This window comes from Trachemys scripta, chromosome 13 (assembly GCF_013100865.1).
Source record: "Trachemys scripta elegans isolate TJP31775 chromosome 13, CAS_Tse_1.0, whole genome shotgun sequence".
In the NCBI taxonomy this organism is placed as follows: domain Eukaryota; kingdom Metazoa; phylum Chordata; order Testudines; family Emydidae; genus Trachemys; species Trachemys scripta.
In genome coordinates this window covers 9,661,225-9,678,890 of record NC_048310.1, presented here as the reverse complement: position 1 = coordinate 9,678,890, position 17,666 = coordinate 9,661,225, and the positions used below count along the sequence as shown (strand labels likewise).

The 17,666-nt window shown below is 42.7% G+C and overlaps 1 protein-coding gene across 1 annotated transcript in view; it reads left to right on the top strand.

Moving 5' to 3' along the window:
* ATP2C2 (ATPase secretory pathway Ca2+ transporting 2) overlaps window positions 1–14,871 on the top strand; it is a 45,805-nt gene extending 30,934 nt beyond the window's left edge. The window contains exons 15-27 of the mRNA XM_034788813.1: window positions 600–689; window positions 2,294–2,395; window positions 3,035–3,191; window positions 5,624–5,794; window positions 9,260–9,357; window positions 9,459–9,509; window positions 9,958–10,124; window positions 10,724–10,792; window positions 10,889–11,005; window positions 11,704–11,851; window positions 12,825–12,920; window positions 13,265–13,406; window positions 14,440–14,871. Of these exons, the coding sequence (XP_034644704.1) occupies window positions 600–689; window positions 2,294–2,395; window positions 3,035–3,191; window positions 5,624–5,794; window positions 9,260–9,357; window positions 9,459–9,509; window positions 9,958–10,124; window positions 10,724–10,792; window positions 10,889–11,005; window positions 11,704–11,851; window positions 12,825–12,920; window positions 13,265–13,406; window positions 14,440–14,555 (1,524 nt within the window). The 3' untranslated portion in view covers window positions 14,556–14,871. The remainder of the gene's footprint in view (window positions 1–599; window positions 690–2,293; window positions 2,396–3,034; window positions 3,192–5,623; window positions 5,795–9,259; window positions 9,358–9,458; window positions 9,510–9,957; window positions 10,125–10,723; window positions 10,793–10,888; window positions 11,006–11,703; window positions 11,852–12,824; window positions 12,921–13,264; window positions 13,407–14,439) is intronic.
* The last annotated feature ends 2,795 nt before the right edge of the window (window positions 14,872–17,666 follow it).

Below are 17,666 nucleotides of genomic sequence, written 5' to 3'. Positions count from 1 at the left end.
GTGTTTGTTTCGGCGGGGGGTTGTTGCGGCAGGCCAGTGTGGCGCTTGGGCGGGGGGTTGTTTCGGTGGGGCAGCTTTTTTTTTTTTTTTTTTGCTTGGGGTGACAAAAAATTTAGAGCTGGCCCTGATTGCATGTTAAAGCCACAATTAGAAGGGACTAATCTTTCCAGGTCTGATTTGTAGAGCTGATTCAAAGAGGGGGAAATCATGAAAATATAGTCCAACATTTTCTTGTTCATTTTTCAAAATTTGAAATATTAAATATTTTTACCAGTGCTACCGATTTGGAAGTGCCTCAAAAGGGTGGAAAAGTGCAAGAGACATCTTGTGAAATTGCTGGTATTTTGATCCAAAATATTATGCGATGGTTGTGCCCCTGAACTTGATCCTTAGCCCTCAAATTCAGCCTTGATGCCAAATGCTGACCTTGGGTTTTAACCTACTCTGGATCTGGACCCCACCTCCTTAGTTTCGCTCTACTTGACATGAATTGAAAGTTGTCATTATAGCTCTGTGATATCTTACCAATTCATTAGAGGGAGATATGTAATGTATAATATTTTATATAAACATAATGTATGCAAATATATCACTTTTAGGCTGGCTGTGTCGCTAATAATGCTATTATCAGAAAAAATACTGTGATGGGTCAGCCAACGGAGGGAGCCCTTATTGCGCTGGCAATGAAGGTAGGGTTTCTTATATTTGTTTGTCTGTTGCAGATTTCTTCAAACTAGGGTCAGGTTCTGTGTAGGCAGTAAAATAATAGCTAAGCACGGGGGAGAAAGAGAGAGAATATGATCCTTTAGTAACCCAGAAACTTGCAAAATAAACTGAATTCATTGGACATTATTAATTGCAGCCAGTAATTGAACAGACTGACTTCAGATTCTTCTTGCTTCTTTTTGGTCCTTCTTGCAAGAATCTTTGTCCCCTACACCCCAGCTTACACACACATGCCTGTATACCTCCTGCCACAGGCAAAACACCTTCACAGAGCGTTTCCATGCTATAGAAATAAGGGTTTTACTTGGCTGGCTTGTGTAATTACACTGCACAATGGATTTCTTTTGGGCTGGAATCAGACTCCTTTCCATTGTTCTGCAGACACCAGTGAGAAAACAGCAGACAAATGAACAGGCACAAGCCAAATTAGAAGTCATGGCATAGGGTTTTCTTGTATTTTTGTCATCTGTTACTTTCTTACCTTTTTTCCTACAGTTGTGGAAAAACAAACTCTATTGAATGTTCTATTGACCTTCTTGTCTAGAGTGCAAAATATTGTCCACCACAAATAATGGGCCTGATTTAGCACTGCATTGCACCTTATGTAGTCACTTTTACCTGTAGGAATGCTACCATTGTGATTTGGAAAAGTACCAGAGTTGAGTGATTTTTACAAAGCGGTCAAAACCAGTGGCAGGAAACACACCCCAAAATGGAACCTTCGGAATGTAGCAACTTAAGTGCAGGGCATGGCTTATCTGACTACGTGATATTCAGCATGTTAAATATGAATCAATATGTCATGATTTGGACAGAATGTATTTTTAAATTGAATTGTTTTTCAAGTTGTCAGCTCACTAGAGGAAGACCCTGAGGGGGCTTTTTGGAGTTCAAGTTCCTTTCTAAGCTGAGGCTACAGGAAATAAATGAAACCATAGCTCATTATTTACAATCTCCCTCTTTTTTGAAGGGTGGAATGTGTATGAATCAACAGAACTATGGTCCTGTAATTAAAGCACAAGACCGGGAGTCAGGAATTTTGGTTTCTATTCTGAGCTTTGACACAGACTTGGGAAAGCTACATAGGCCTAAATGTTGATTAATTTCTGCATGCCCGGATTAAGACACCAAGGCCCTGAATTTCAGAGTTGAACATCCACAACTGCAGATGAAGTCAATGAGCATCATGGCTACTTAGCACTTCTGAAAATTGGGCTTTTCATAAATTCTAAAGCCAGGAGGAACCATTGGGATCTTCTGGTCTGACCTTCTGCATAACCATAGAACTTCCCCAAAATAATTCCTAGAGCAGATCTTTTAGACAAACCTCCATACAGGCTTAAGGTATATCAAATTAGGCAGCCCAGATAAGCAAAAGCTTCTGAAACTGTGGGCCTTAATCTCTCGCTTTGCTTCTCTGTCCTCATCTGTAAAACACTACTGCATAAAGACATGTGATCATTGTTTAATGTTGGTAACTCACGGTACGTAAAGGTGCTATACAGAATATGTGCAAAAACTAGCATTGTTTAGTATTACAATAATATTTTTAATTTCCTTATTTTAGATGGAATTAAGTGATATAAAAGATATTTATATAAGAAAGAAGGAAATTCCATTTAGCTCGGAGCAAAAGTGGATGGCAGTAAAATGCACGCTGAAAAATCAGGTACAACAACAGTTATATAGACTGGCTTCGTGTTTCCTATCTTGTATGTAAATGCCAATGGAAATGAAGTGAAGTTTATTAGGCAGTAGCCATACAAAGGATTTCAGACACAGGTAGACGGTGCTTTCATAAATTACATCATAATTTTCAAAAGCCACCATTTCAATGACCTTTTGTTTTGACATTGTGGATAGCACTGAAAAAAAACCAGGATGAGATTTCAATGTAAATTTTTGAGAAAAATTCATCCTGTTTTGCAAACAGCTGTAAAACTAGTAAAAAATCAAATCAAATCAAATCAAATAAAAATGTCAATGATTTTTTGCATCAAAATTTCAATAGGGAAAAATGGACAACATTTCTGAGAAACTGCATCCTTTGTTGCCCTGCCTGCTTTAATTGTCCAAGTTTAATTTTATTCTCTATTTTTAAAAAAAACAACTTTTTCACTACCAGGGTCACTCGGATTCAGTCTATAAAGTGTGCACCACAGAAATGCTACATTCTGTAAGAGGCATGTGTCCATGTGTTTTATGGGTTAGATAACGGCACTAACAAGGGAACCTGCATATCTCAGATGTAAAGGCTTTAACATTGTCAATATTTTTTAATGATGTAACTTGTCTTCTTATTTTAAAGGGGCAGGAAGATATTTATTTTATGAAGGGAGCCTTTGAAGAAGTTATTCAGTATTGTACCATGTATAACAATGGTGGCATCCCACTGCCTCTCACGCCACAGCAGAAAGCCTCCTATGTCCAGGAAGAGAGAAGAATGGGATCTCTAGGCCTGCGGGGTCAGTTAGTATTGCGTCCTTTAAGCTTACAGGTTATCCGATCTGTATGTTTTCCAATAACAAGAATAATAATAACTCTTTGCTTCTCTAGTGCCTCATGCACAAGTTGCAGGAGAAGGATGATTCTGTATAGAGCAGCAGCAAAGTATTTTTCAGTAAGAACCAACCCCCCATTTTCACCCCATGGAATTCGTCTCCACCTAGCAATAACCAGGCATCTGCCAGTGTCCTTGCTGTCTCTAATAAAATACTGGCCAGGAGAGGATCTGGCCCATTGTAAAAAACCTCAGGTGCAATTTGCTCCTGCATAGTGGAACATAAAAGGATCAGTCACTTGGCCCTTACTTATGTTAGTTGTCCCAAGGAAGGGCTGGGTGTTTTAGGGAAATCAGCACAGATTGGGAGCAGGAATTCCTGATTTCCAGGCCCAACTCTGGTAGTGATTTTCTGTGTCTTGAGTCAAGTCACAACACCTACCTGCTCCAGATCTCACATGTAAAATGAGCGCAAGAATACTTACTGTATTTAACACTAGGGAGTGTTTGGGGGAAATTGTTAGAAAATATAGTGTCAGTTATTGTCGTTACTCATATGAGTAACGGCAGCAGGATCAGGCCTGATGTTTTTATATTTCCCCTCTGTTTCCAAGAGCCTTGTCCTGAGTTTGTTGGCTGCTAATTTTCTAATAAAAATCTTTATTTCTTGGTGGTTTATATCAGTGAAATGCAAAGGAACTGTACACAACCGCTGGAGAGTGTGAACAATTTTCCTCCACGGACAATTGCAATAGTCTGAGACATAGGTTAATGTTGTCACTAACAAACTGAACACTGTACCTTGCATACTCTGTTCCGTAGCCAGGCTTTGATCAGAACTATTTCAACAGCAACAAAAAGCACATTCAGAAGTGATACATGGAAGCCAATGGGAATCTTGCCTTTGTAAAGACTGAGCATAGTCTGTGTCAGGATTTCAGGACTTTGCCCTGGGGGCCTGCTGTGGCCCAATTTGAAATCCCTCCCATTGATTTCACTGGGAATGGGATCAGGCCCTATATTTCAGCATCAAGTTTTTACAAGTGATGTTGGTTGATTTATTTTTTTTTTATTAGGGAAATATCTAGCCCTCAGTTTGACTCTTACTTCATATCAACATATGTCCCACAGACAGACTATATAGAATCAGAGAAACATGGTAGGAGCCTCAAGAGGTCATCTAGTCCAGCCCCCTGTGGTGAGGCAGGACCAAGTATATCTAGACCACCCCTGCAGGTGTTTGTCTAACCTGTTCTTAAAAACCTCCGATGACAGGGATTCCACAGCCTCCTTTGGAGCGTTATTCCAGTACTTAACTATCCTGATAGAAAGTTTTTCCTAATATGAAACCTAGATCTTCCCTGCTTCAAATAAAGCCAGTTACTGGACATGGAGAACAATTGACCACTGTCGTCTTTATAGTAACCTTTTAGAGGTTTCAAGTATCAGGGGGTAGCCGTGTTAGTCTGTATCTACAAAAACAACAAAGAGTCTGGTGGCACCTTAAAGACTAACAGATTAATAAATCTGTTAGTCTTTAAGGTGCCACCAGACTCTTTGTTGTTTTTTTAGAGGTTTGAAGACTGTTATCGGTCCATCCCGCCCCTTGGCCTTCTCTTGTATATAAATATATGTATTTTTGAATATTTATAAATTTCACAAGTTACAAAAAGCAAATGACACAGGAACATCACCATGATCTCACAGTATGAATCTTTAATTACTATCCTGCAGAAAAGTGATTGGCCCAAGCAACTGATTTGAAACACTTTCATACACACATCTGACGAAGTATTCTGAAAGTTACACTTGTAAATCAATGCGGTAAATTCAAGAACTGTAGAATTAGATTTTTAGACACAAATTACAGCATCTAAATATTTGTGGCCTTGTGTACCTGGAAAGTTTCATGGTTTTAACTAAAGATATGGTTTTTAACAGATTTAGTTCAACTGATGCAAGCCTCTGGGTAGACACTTATTTTAATTGAAGTGTGGCTTATTTTGGTTTAGCTCCAGTCAAGGAGCCTGGTCTATGCACAAGTTTAAACATATAATTTTGTCCTGATTTAGTTAAATCGGTGCATCTCTGTGTGTAGGCACTCTCTTACCAGTGTTGGTAAGTTTACAGACTCAACCTGAACCAAGAAACCGAATTTTAAACTGAGAGAAGAGAATCCACACACTAAAGTTGCACTGTTATAACTAAACCAGCCCAATTAAGCCCAGATAAATTTGTGACTAGACATGGCCTAACTACCTGATTTTCATCTGCAAAAGTGGAAGTCTGATTAAGAATCTTTGAAAACATCAAACTAAATGTACTATGGATTCTTATATGGAAACTAATGTGGAATAACTTGGTCCTTTGCCCCCCCCCCCCCCCCTCTTTCTTTAGTACTTGCTCTGGCTTCAGGTCCAGAACTTGGCAGACTAACATTTTTAGGGCTGGTTGGAATAATTGACCCACCAAGAGCTGGAGTTAAAGAAGCCGTTCAACTCCTCTTTGAGTCTGGTGTATCTGTGAAGATGATAACTGGAGATGCCTTGGAAACTGCCATGGCTATCGGTAACAATTAGCTATTTCCCCACATTTTGCATTGTCTGTCAGACCAACATCAAATCTTATGTATTTTATTGAACTTCATAAGATAAATGTAGCCCATTTACCTTTCTTTTCGTTTCATAGAATCATAGAAGATTAGGGTTGGAAGAGACCTCAGGAGGTCATCTAGCCCAACCCCCTGCTCAAAGCAGGACCAACCCCAACTAAGTCATCCCAGCCAAGGCTTTGTCAAGCCGGGCCTTAAAAACTTCTAAGGATGGAGATTCCACCACCTCCCTAGGTAACCCATTCCAGTACTTCACCATCCTGCTAGTGAAATAGTGTTTCCTAATATCCAACATAACCTCCCCCACTGCAACTTGAGACCATTGCTCCTTGTTCTGTCATCTGCTACCACTGAGAACAGCTGAGCTCCATCCTCTTTGGACCCCCCCTCTTCAGGTAGTTGAAGGCTGCTATCAAATTCCCCCTCACTCTTCTTTTCTGCAGACTAAATAAGCCTAGTTCCCTCAGCCTCTCCTCATAAGTCATGTGTCCCAGCCCCCTAATAATTTTCATTTCCCTCCATTGGACTCTCTCCAATTTGTCCACATCCTTTCTGTAGTGGGAGGGCCAAAACTGGACACAATACTCCCGATATGGCCTCACCAATGCCGAATAGAGGGGAATAATCACTTACCTCGATCTGCTGGCAATGCTCCTACTAATGCAGCCCAATATGCTGTTAGCCTTCTTGGCAACAAGGGCACACTGTTGACTCATATTCAGCTTCTCATCCACTGTAATCTTCAGGTCATTTTCGGCAGAACTGCCACTTAGCCAATCAGTCCCCAGCCTGTAGAAGTGCATGAGATTCTTCCGTCCTAAGTGCAGGACTCTGCACTTGTCCTCACTGAACCTCATCAGATTTCTTTTGGCCCAATCCACCAATTTGTCTAGGTCACTCTGGACCCTATCCCTACCCTCCAGCATATCTACCTTTCCTCCAGCTTAGTGTCATCCGTGAACTTGCTGAGGGCGGAATCCATCCCATCATCCAGATCATTAATGATTTGTTGCAGTAGATTCCTTGAGTTCCAGATGTGACATTATACAGTAGTGCACTTTGTCTGGCTATGTCGGAAGCAGGACCGGCTTTATGAAGGGTGGGGCCCGATTTGAATAGCCGATGGCGGTCCAGGGCTTCGGCGGCACTTCGGCAGCAGGGGGTCTGCTCTGGGTCCGCGGCACCGAAGGACCCCCCGCCACTGAAATGCTGCTGAAGCCCCGGAGCGGCCCCTCCCCCGCTGCCGAAATGCCACCGGAGCGGACCCCACCCCTGCCGCCGGGTGAGTGTAAAAAAAAAAAAAAAAAATGTAAAAGACACCTAAGGTGCGGGGCCCCATTCCAGGGAATCAGGGGAATCGGCTTAAAGCCGGCCCTGGTCGGAAGGACAGGAGACACTGGGTGTGATTTAATTAGGTTGCAGCTTTATTCCTAAATGTCTGGGAGTACCCGGCAGATAAAATTGTACAATGCAGATAATTCCATGATCATTTACATATACCTGGGGGCTGCTGGCAGCTCTCCCCTGTATCCTGTACAAGAGATAAAGGGGGGGGGGGGGCTATAAAGAAGGACAGTGTTGGCTCCTTGCTGTACCAGTCCTACAAGCCCTGAATTCCCATTGTTTCCACTCCTTTAAAGAATACCTCCCTTTAAATCCTTTTCTAATCCATTTGATCAGATCATTATATCCATTCCCGTCGGAATACCGGCACTGGACATCTGCCCAAAGCTTACATAATGAGTGGTGATATCATAGTCTAACCCCCCTTTCATTCGGTGTCCCCACTAAACCCCCAGCCCACTGTGGGGACAGCAAAGTAACCCACCTCCCCTTGGCCAATCTGGCAATGATGAAAAAATTCCTCCCCAGTCCCCCAAGAAAAGAATGACTAGCATAATGCCCCCACAGCAGGTTGTATTTCAAGTACTTCCATGGGCGGGAGGGTGGGTGCTGCTCGGCCTGACCTAGGTCTTGTATCATATGTGTCATGCGCATAAATAGTCTCCTTCTTGTCCAGTCACCTGGTGGGGAGCATGGGCTAGCACCCCCGTGCTGACCTGGTATGGAGCTGCCTTCATGTAGCACAGGGGTGGCCAACCTGAGCCTGAGAAGGAGCCAGAATTTACCAATGTACATTGCCAAAGAGCCACAGTAATACATCAGCAGCCCCCCATTAGCTCCCCCCCACACTCCCAGTGCCTCCCACCAACCTGCAGTCCCGTCAGTCAGCGCGCACACACACACACACACACACACACCCCGCACCTCCCAATCACCTGTTTTGTGGCGTGCAGGAGGCTCTGGGGGGGAGCGAGAGCATGGCAGGCTCAGGGGAGGGGGCGGGAAGGGGTGGAGTGAGGGGCAGGCCTGTGGCAGAGCCAGGGGTTGAGCAGTGAGCACCCCCCGGCACATTGGAAAGTTGGTGCCTGTAGCTCCAGCCCCGGAGTCGGTGCCTGTACAAGGAGCCGCATATTAACCTCTGAAGAGATACTCCGGAGCCACAGGTTGGCCACCCCAATGTAGCAGGTAACCAGCTCTCTAGCCACCCTTAAAGGGCCAACACACCTTTTCCAACAAGCCATACAAATGTCCCCACCACTTAATGTGTGATGAGGTCATTTTTCTGGTCCGCTGAAACAAATCTAGTTAACTGTAGTGATCTAATTACAAAAGCAGTATGGATCCATTTCCAGCAATATAAAATCCACTGTAGCAGCAATGTAAAGTTACTGCTGATACCCTTAAACAGATGAGAAAAATGTCCTCGCTGGGATTCATGTCTCTTTTAATATCACATGCAAACATCTCTGTATATCCAGTTATTCCATGTAGGGTTTTCAAATTGCCGTTAGAAATAAATCATGCAAGCAGCAGAAACTGGAACAACAAATCCTCAGATGGGGTCAATTTTCATTGCTCTAACTATCGTCATTGGAAATCTGCTGATTGACGGCAGCTGAGGGTCTGGCCCAGTGTGATGCTGTTCTGCTTACCGTATGTTCAGGAGATGAATCCATTGCAAAGTCCATGGCAGAGGCGTTGAAATGCTGCCTTGTTTTCACCCAAAGAAAATGATTAGACAGAGTCCCTGCAAATCGAAACACATGAACTATCCTGTTCTCTCCGAAGGTTATTCCCCTGCAAAACTAAATTACCCTCTGTGGAAATGCACCTTAATATTGTACCCAGTTCGGTTCATCTAACTCTGCACTCATGCAAAATTCTCAATGAGTAAGAAATGCATGATTGACGCATTAGAGATCTCGAAAGAGAAATTTTTTTCCCATGCCTCCGTAGGTGACACCAGCTCATAGTCATTTTCTGTGATCCTCTTAAACGGGGTCTTTTGTTTCAAATCAGAAAATAATTAGCCACTCCTGGTGATAATGGACTGCTCTTATGTTGGGTTTTCTGTGCAGGACGGAGTATTGGACTCAGTAATGGGAAACTGAAAGCCATGTCTGGGGAAGAGCTGGACCATGTGGCAGAGTCAGAGTTATCGTCTGCAGTCAAAAATGTAATGTTTTTTAAACTGTTTCCAATAGTGCTGTAGGATTCCACTTAAAACAGCATGAGTCTGATAGCTTTTTTCACCCTTTTTTCCTCTTCATCGTCCAGGTTTCTGTTTTCTTCAGAACAAGTCCAAAGCACAAGCTAAAAATCATAAAGGTACTGATTGCCTCCCAACACTGTTATATGAAATGGAAACCCAAACTAGGGCACCGATCCTGTTCCCGCCCATGTCATTGGCAGGTCTCCTGCTGAATAGGACTGGCCTCTTTGAAAGAGGAGTCAATGCAATAGAGCTATGATTACATGGGCAACTTAATATCTATGAGAGTGGAAGTATCCACTGCTCCTGTTGATGTGAGCTGAAATAATGGGGGCTGTGCACTTCTGGAATCCAGCCCCTAACTGAGTAGAATATCTCAGTTTCTCTGTGCACTACCCGTGGTATTTTGTGCACCTCCGGGCTGCTAAAGTCCATATTCCCGTCCGAGATGTGCAACCCTTCTTCTGCAATGGAATATAAATTACAAACATTGTCCTGCTGCACGTTTATTTTGAAGAGCCCATCCTGGTGGCATTGAATTTATTCATCTCTCCATTTCCACAGGCTTTGCAAGGCACGGGTGCCATTGTGGGAATGACAGGGGATGGGGTCAATGATGCAGTGGCCCTAAAATCTGCTGATATTGGGGTGGCAATGGGACAAGCAGGCACAGATGTCAGCAAGGAGGCTGCCAACATGATACTGGTGGACGATGACTTCTCAACTATAATGTAGGTTGCGCTTCAGATACTTTCTTGACATTGAATGCAATGAGTTTCTATGTGACTAGCATTGAAAATATGTCAAAGGCCAGATCCTCAGCTGGTGCAAATCTGCATGCAATCTGTGGAGTTATGCTAATTTACACCCCCTGCAGGTCTAGCCCATTGTGTCTTTGGAGGCACATATGGAGGATTTGTCCACCATATCTCGCTCCATTCTGCCTGCCTCACCCAGGAAGCTTCTAGAAAGGACTCCTGTAGCTTGTAATGCCCTGCGGTTCACAAGGACAGAGCCAGCAGGCACAGTGGTCAGAATGACATATACCTCATGTACACTTGTGTCCATGTACCAAAACAGAATGGACAGATCTCATCTCTGGCTTCCTAGTTCTAACATCATCCCTTACTCAAATGGTTGTATGGATACCCCGGCATGTTAGAGTTGTCCTAACCTGGTATTGGACTTCCATTGAAATGAAAGGAAAGGGGAGAATATAAACTAAGAGGCTGTTCTCTTGTCTATAAAGTTGCTTAGGTGATTACTAGGTTAGATATGAAATATCATGAATACCCATCAGTTTATAATTTACCACCTCTCTCCTTTCCAGGAATGCCATAGAGGAGGGAAAGGGAATATTTTACAATATAAAAAACTTTGTCCGGTTTCAGCTTAGCACGTAAGTACACACTTGCTGAAGCACTAGTGATGGGCAGCTTTTTGGCTTGGCTGGATGAAGTAATGTTGTGTTGTTCCTGCTCCGTCTCCTTTGCAGGAGCATTTCAGCATTGAGCTTAATCACTCTGTCGACAGTGTTCAATTTACCAAATCCACTCAACGCCATGCAGATCTTGTGGATCAACATTATAATGGATGGACCCCCAGCTCAAAGGTAATGAAATTACACAATGAGCCAAAATTAGCCTTGGAGAAAAGTGATGCAACTCCATTGACTTGAAAGGCATTAACAAGGCTTTGTTAACAAAAGTTGTCATGGTCAGGTGCTGGGCCTCTTGGGGTGGAATCTCCAAATTCTTCCACCCATAGACTGGGAGTGGATCCACTATCCTGTGTGAACCCACCACCGATCACACGCAGGTCCAGCTGGGTTTTGGTCATCTGGGTTTCTTGCCTTCGGCAACCTGTGTCCAGTAATATAGCACTCAGCACCTTTTTAAAAACAAAATATTTTTATGTAGCAGTTGAAAGAAAGCCTTAATGTCTTGTAATCACTGGTCTTGTGACTGAATCTACCTGTGGGATGGTGTATAGAAATTGTCAGCTCCCCTCTGTTAATCCAGCACAATATCTTACAAGTCGAATACATAAATAACACGTTGGGGCACAAATCAGTAACTCCTTACCAGACACCCCTACGTTCGCCCCACCCATCCCGAACAGGCTTGGGGCATGATGACACCATAGAGGAGCTAGCACTAATGTTTCTCGTGCTTTGCACCTTCAGCGACAAAGCAAAAGATTTCAGCCTCCTGGGCTCTGTCTGTTTCCTTGCACCAGCATTAAAGTTTTAGAACACGTAACAGATCTGTATCTGCTAAACATGTTACACGTTGTTTTGTCTGATGACAGCCTGGGAGTTGAACCAGTTGACAAAGATGCCATCAAACAACCCCCTCGAAATATTACGGATACAATTCTCAGCAGAGCGTTGATCCTGAAAATCTTTATGTCTGCTATAATTATCATCAGTGGGACCCTCTTTGTCTTTTGGAAAGAGGTGAGATAAATATTTAATCCCATCTTGTTTGCACTGGCATGGAGCACAATTCATCACGTTTTAAGGACAATTTTCTCAGAAGGAAGAATGTCCAGTGGAGAGGACTCGGGACGACGTGTCTCTGCTACTAACTTGCTGTGCAGTCTCTTCACTTTCAGTATCTGAGTTTCCCACCTATACTAATGAGGATAAGAATGCTTAACCTCCCTTCAAAAGTTCCTTGAGGTCTAGAGATTAAAAGTACTATGTACGTGTCAGGTACTACAAATACTATTATTAGGTATTTCAAGGAGTACATTTGGCTGCAGGGTTTTAGCTTCTGACTTTTTATCCCACAAAATTCAGCTACAATGTAATCTCTATTTTTGTTTGCAAACCTTTGCAATTGGGTCCTTCACTGGAGTATTTGTACCCGAGTAAAATCACCATAAACCACACAAGTATCAGTAATTACTCATTTGAAGGGAAATGTCAGGGTACAAACTGATCCTGATGCCCAGGTTCAGTAATATTAGGTTAATCAAATTACTGAGTAACTTTAAAATTACAGCACTTGACCCCTAAATGAGAGACCTCTATTATGATACTGGATTTGGAATACATTTTATCTGTATAGTAGTACATCAATAATTATTGCTAATTAGACATAACGTGAAAATAAATTCTCTAAAAGTCTTTTGGCTAAATTCACCAGTGGCCAAAGATTTTAAAATATTTGAAGATTTGATTGTAAAACATAAATACTGACAGTGGGGAGTTAGGCCCAATTCCTCAGTGGTATTTAGGTAGCAGTCATTGAGATCTGAGGTTGGTGCTAGCTGCAGTGCCTGGAACTACTGTTATCTCTCTCTTTATAATTGGATTAGACTTCAAGTTGACCGTGACTTCTTTTTAAACAAAGGTGGCTGTTATTAAACTAAAGTGCTGTGTTAACACGCTTTTATAAAACCTTGAATTTTACATGTGTTTCCAGATTCCTGAAAGTGGCACAACTCCCAGGACCACAACAATGACTTTTACTTGTTTTGTGTTCTTTGACCTCTTCAATGCCCTGACATGTCGTTCTCAGGTGAGACAGACGATGGCCGTATCAGCATTGTCTTTAAATAGCAGCTTAAATGTATGCTTCACGTTAGTGGTAATCCAAATATTCTGAACAGGAAGTGGCACGTTTTCTTCATTGTAACTGAAAAAAGTTCAGGTTTTATCTTATTAACCAACTAGGTTTTATAACAACAGTAACGATTAACCAATTTACAACCAAGTTACGCTTGCCTGAGTTAGCATACACATAACTTTAATTCGTTAATGGGCTATTGATGTTGGCTGTTGGACAGGCAGACTGACAAACGTGCAGATTCACATACAAACAAGAGGCTGAAAGATTTGACATTTCATTTTTTTTTTCCCCAGACAAAGTTGATCTTTGAGATAGGCTTTTTCCGAAACCGCATGTTCTTATATTCTGTGCTGGGGTCGCTGTTGGGGCAGATGGCTGTCATTTACATCCCGCCTTTACAAAAGATCTTCCTAACAGAGAATTTAGGCGCATTAGGTAAGTTATTAGGGAAAGAGCAATAATCTTGTGGTTTTAAGCTATTTAAGAGGAATATGAGATTTACCAGATCAGATTAGACCTCTGTGGCATCTCGTGCAGCTCTCGTTATGTGATGACTCAGAAGGAGGTGGGGAAACAATGCAGCCAGCCAGTTGTGTTATGTTGCACATTGTTGGGGAGGAGGAAGGTTCTTCCCTCCAGGCTATCAGTTTGATTTGATTGTTCTTATTTCTGGTTGCATAGGTTATAAATGTTTATGTTCACGCCCTTATCCAACTACCCTCACATTCCAGACAAAATATCTGAGTGGTTGTGTTCATGTTTTCATATCTAGACACGTCAAGTTCTTCACATAGCTTTGTAGACTAACCTCAGTCTCCACTAGAGAAATTTGTGCTGCTGGAGCTATCTTGAATCCTGACAGCAGTGCAAACCCCTAATGCACCTGTGTCAAGCAAGGTTTATGTGGGTGTGTTTTACTACCAGACTAAGTCATAGCAATGCAAAGCCTCCTTCGCACTGGTGCATAGATGGTCGTGCTACTGTTACTATAGCAAAACTCCTATTTTATGAACTGGCTGGGGAGCAAGGAGTTCATTAAATCCAAAAGTTTATAAAACGGAACATGTCCAAATTACAGCAGGGCCAGTCCCTGAGTTAATTTTTAATCATTCAGTGATAGTTTACATAACGACTGGTAATGAATGATACAGTGTGCCTGATTTCTCTTTGTTTGAGAGAGCTGCATCTCTTCTTTGCTGCCAAATCCCTCAGCCTTTTCAAACTGTACAGCCGCTTGACCATTAACTGGAGGATCGAAGTCACATTTGGCAGCCAAAAGATGGGTCATATAACTGGTTGTTTATAAGATCGGTGCTCATAAGATCAGGGTTCAGCTGTAGATCAATGTAGTTACATCGGTGCAGATTTCTCTAATATAGACAGGGCCTTATCTGAATACTCTTGCCCAGCACAAAAATGCAGTTGACCCACTGTGTTCCCCTTTCTTTCTTCCCTCACTCCTGGGCAGATCTGTTGTTTCTCACTGGCCTCTCGTCTTCAGTTTTTATTGTGTCGGAGCTCATCAAAGTGTGTGAAAAGCATTGCTGCAGAACGAAGAAAGTGAAGAATCTTCATGAAGTATAATGGATACAGACTTCTCTAAAAAATGTTCTTTGAATTAAATGCCATTTTGTAATTCAAATGCGTCCTTCTGTGACTGTGCAAATCCTAGGTTGACAGCCCTTCCCATATCAGATAATATTCCTGCCACTTTCTTGACCCAGGCTATTTCAAGCGGTCTGCCCTGGGGCGTAAACACTACCTCTGTTGCACAGATTTATATATATTTTCATAATACGTTGACCAGTCCGTTTGTGCTGGAGCTGTCACTCTGCGCAATGTGGCTATGCATCTGTACAGAACGATCTACTGCACACAGCTGATGTTTGTTTATTTAAATCACAAGGATTTTTGTTAATAAAATCTGGATTTAAAAAGTTAACTAGTAATTGTCTGAGGGAGAATCTTGCTATTACTTTGGCCAGGGGTGGCCAATTTATGGCTCCGGAGCCACATGCGGCTCTTCAGAAGTTAATATGCGGCTCCTTGTATAGGCACCAACTCTAGGGCTGGAGCTACAGGTGCCAACTTTCCAATGTGCCGGGGGGTGCTCACTGCTCAACCCCTGGCTCTCCCACAGGCCCCGTCCCCTCCCCTCAGCCTGCAGTGTCCTCGCTCCTCCCCAGAGCCTCCTGCATGCCACAAAACAATTGATCGGGAGGTGGGGATGGGGGTGGGAGCGGGAGATGCTGATTGGCTACCGGTAGGTGGGAGGCACTGGGAGCGGGGGTGGGTGGGGAGCTGATGGGGGGGGGCTCTTTGTCAATGTACACTGGTAAATTCTGGCTCCTTCTCAGGCTCAGGTTGGCCACCCCTGACTTAGGCAGTTCCCTCCACTTTTAAAAATGTCTTTCCATTCTTTTGCCTTTACTACCAGGACACCTTATCCCATTTCCCTTGGTGAATGCTGGGACCAGCTAACATTGATTCAGCAAAGGTCTTAAGCAAGTGCCTCGCTTGGGCCTACTTACATTCATTTTTAAAGAGCTGCACATGCTTAGGTACCTTGCTGAACAGGGATTTAAAGGGGGCTTGTTTTTACTTTATCCTCCCCATCAGGCTGCAGCATCCAAGCCTTTCAGCTGTCTTCACCTGATGGGAGTGTAATAAAGCAAGATACCCAACAGGCCTATCTGTGACACAGCACTGCTCATCTTCTTTCACACCCCTACAGGAATCTTTAGCTCAAAAGCTTCTTGGATTTACAGGCTGTGGGCCGGATTTGTAAAGATAGTTAAGCATTGCTGTGCTCAACATTGCAATGTCTAACTCATTGAGGAGCCTAGATCTCATTTTTAACTGGGATTTAAGCACTTAGGAGCCTAAATCCTATTGACAGTTGATGGGGTTTAGGCTCCTAAATGCTTCTATCCCTTTTGAAAATGAGATTTAGGCTCCTAAATTAGTTAGGTGTTGCAGGGCCAAATACATTGATGGAGCACCATGGAACAACAGTTATACACACCTAGGAGTTACTGCCCTTCATCATTCAAAGACCTTTACCATAGCCTAGGATAAGGGTTGTGAGTTAAATAAAATAAAAAAAAAAGTGGAGATATCCTATCTCCTAGAACTGGAAGGGACTTTGAAAGGTCATTGAGTCCAGCCCCCTGCCTTCACTAGCAGGACCAAGTACTGATTTTTGGCCCAGATTCCTAAGTGGCCCCCCTCAAGGATTGAACTTGTAACTCTGGGTTTAGGAGGCCAATGCTCAAACAACTGAGCTATCCCTCCCCCACAACATACAGCCTACTGCTGGCTAGTAGATAAGGTGCACAATTTTTTTGGTGAGAGGGAGGCATTATTAAAACCCAGAACAACAATGAAAACCTAAAAGGAGATGTTTTCATTGCTAGCTCATTCCTTTCTACATCCTTGCACTGGAATGCAGTGGTGCATGGGAAACAGCCTTGGGCTTGACAGACAAGACCAGGGGGACAAAATACTCACTTGCAAATGGACTGCTTGTTTTGTACACTGGCATGTTCCGTTTCTGCACCCCATGTCTACAGCTTAGCAGATTTAGATGAAATCTCAGGAAAAAACTTCCTAACTGCAAGAACAAGGACAATGGACAGACTGCCGAGGGAGGCTGTAGAATCTCCTTCACTGAGGTTTACAAAAGGAGGCTGGAGCCATCTGTCTTGGATGGTTTAGATACAACAAATCCTACATCTTGGCAGGGGGGTTAGACTAGAGGGGCCTTTGGCCCCTTCTACCCATAAGATTCTATGTAATTACAGAACTTGGGAGTTTCATTTCCATACAAAACATATTGCTGAAACACTTCTTGGAACATCACTCCATCTATAAGTTTGCTCTCTTCGTTAAAGTTACACTTGCTGATGTATGAGGCGTTTTTTTTTGAACTGCTAAAATATAAAGCAGTTTTCTTTCTCTTTGTTTAAACAGGGTTGAGAGGGCTGGGCTGGGCAAGGTTAGTGTGGCAGAATACAACTTTTGCAATACATAAGCATTCTGTCAGCAATTACAACATCCAAAGTTCCTTATTCACTTACCAGGAAGTGCCTTGTGTCAGCATCGTCTTGCTGGGCAAGTCTGTAAATAGATCCTCCTTCAGAACACTCACTCCGAGCACCACCCTGTTCCATTTCTCTCTCCCCCACCAACCACCTTCACCTTATATGATCTGAGCTAAAGATAAAAAAGCCCAGTTCCTCAAAGGTCACAAATCACAGGACTTCAATGCAGTCAAATGCTACGCTGATTTACAGCAGGATGTTGCCCAACATGAATTTCTTTGACAATACCAGCCCTAGTTCCAACAAAGACAAGTCAGCTCTTCAGATATTAAGTTTTTGGTGAAGAGCAGTTTTCTGCAAATCACTTAACAAAATTAAATACAACCAACCAACCACAATAGCTATTCTTTGGTGACAATAGCCTCCACTTGTTCCTGCTTACCATAAACTATGAACTGGCTCTGGTTTGCTTAAAAACTGCAAAAAAAAAAAAAAAAAAAAAAAAAAATCCCATAGATAACTTACCAAACTTCTTCTAAAAGATTCCAAAAATGCAGCAATCTCTGGGGTGGAACCCAGAAGCTATTTTAACAGCGCTCAGTCACACTACACAATCGTCTAGTACAGACAGAGAATAATAGCTAATTGAAAT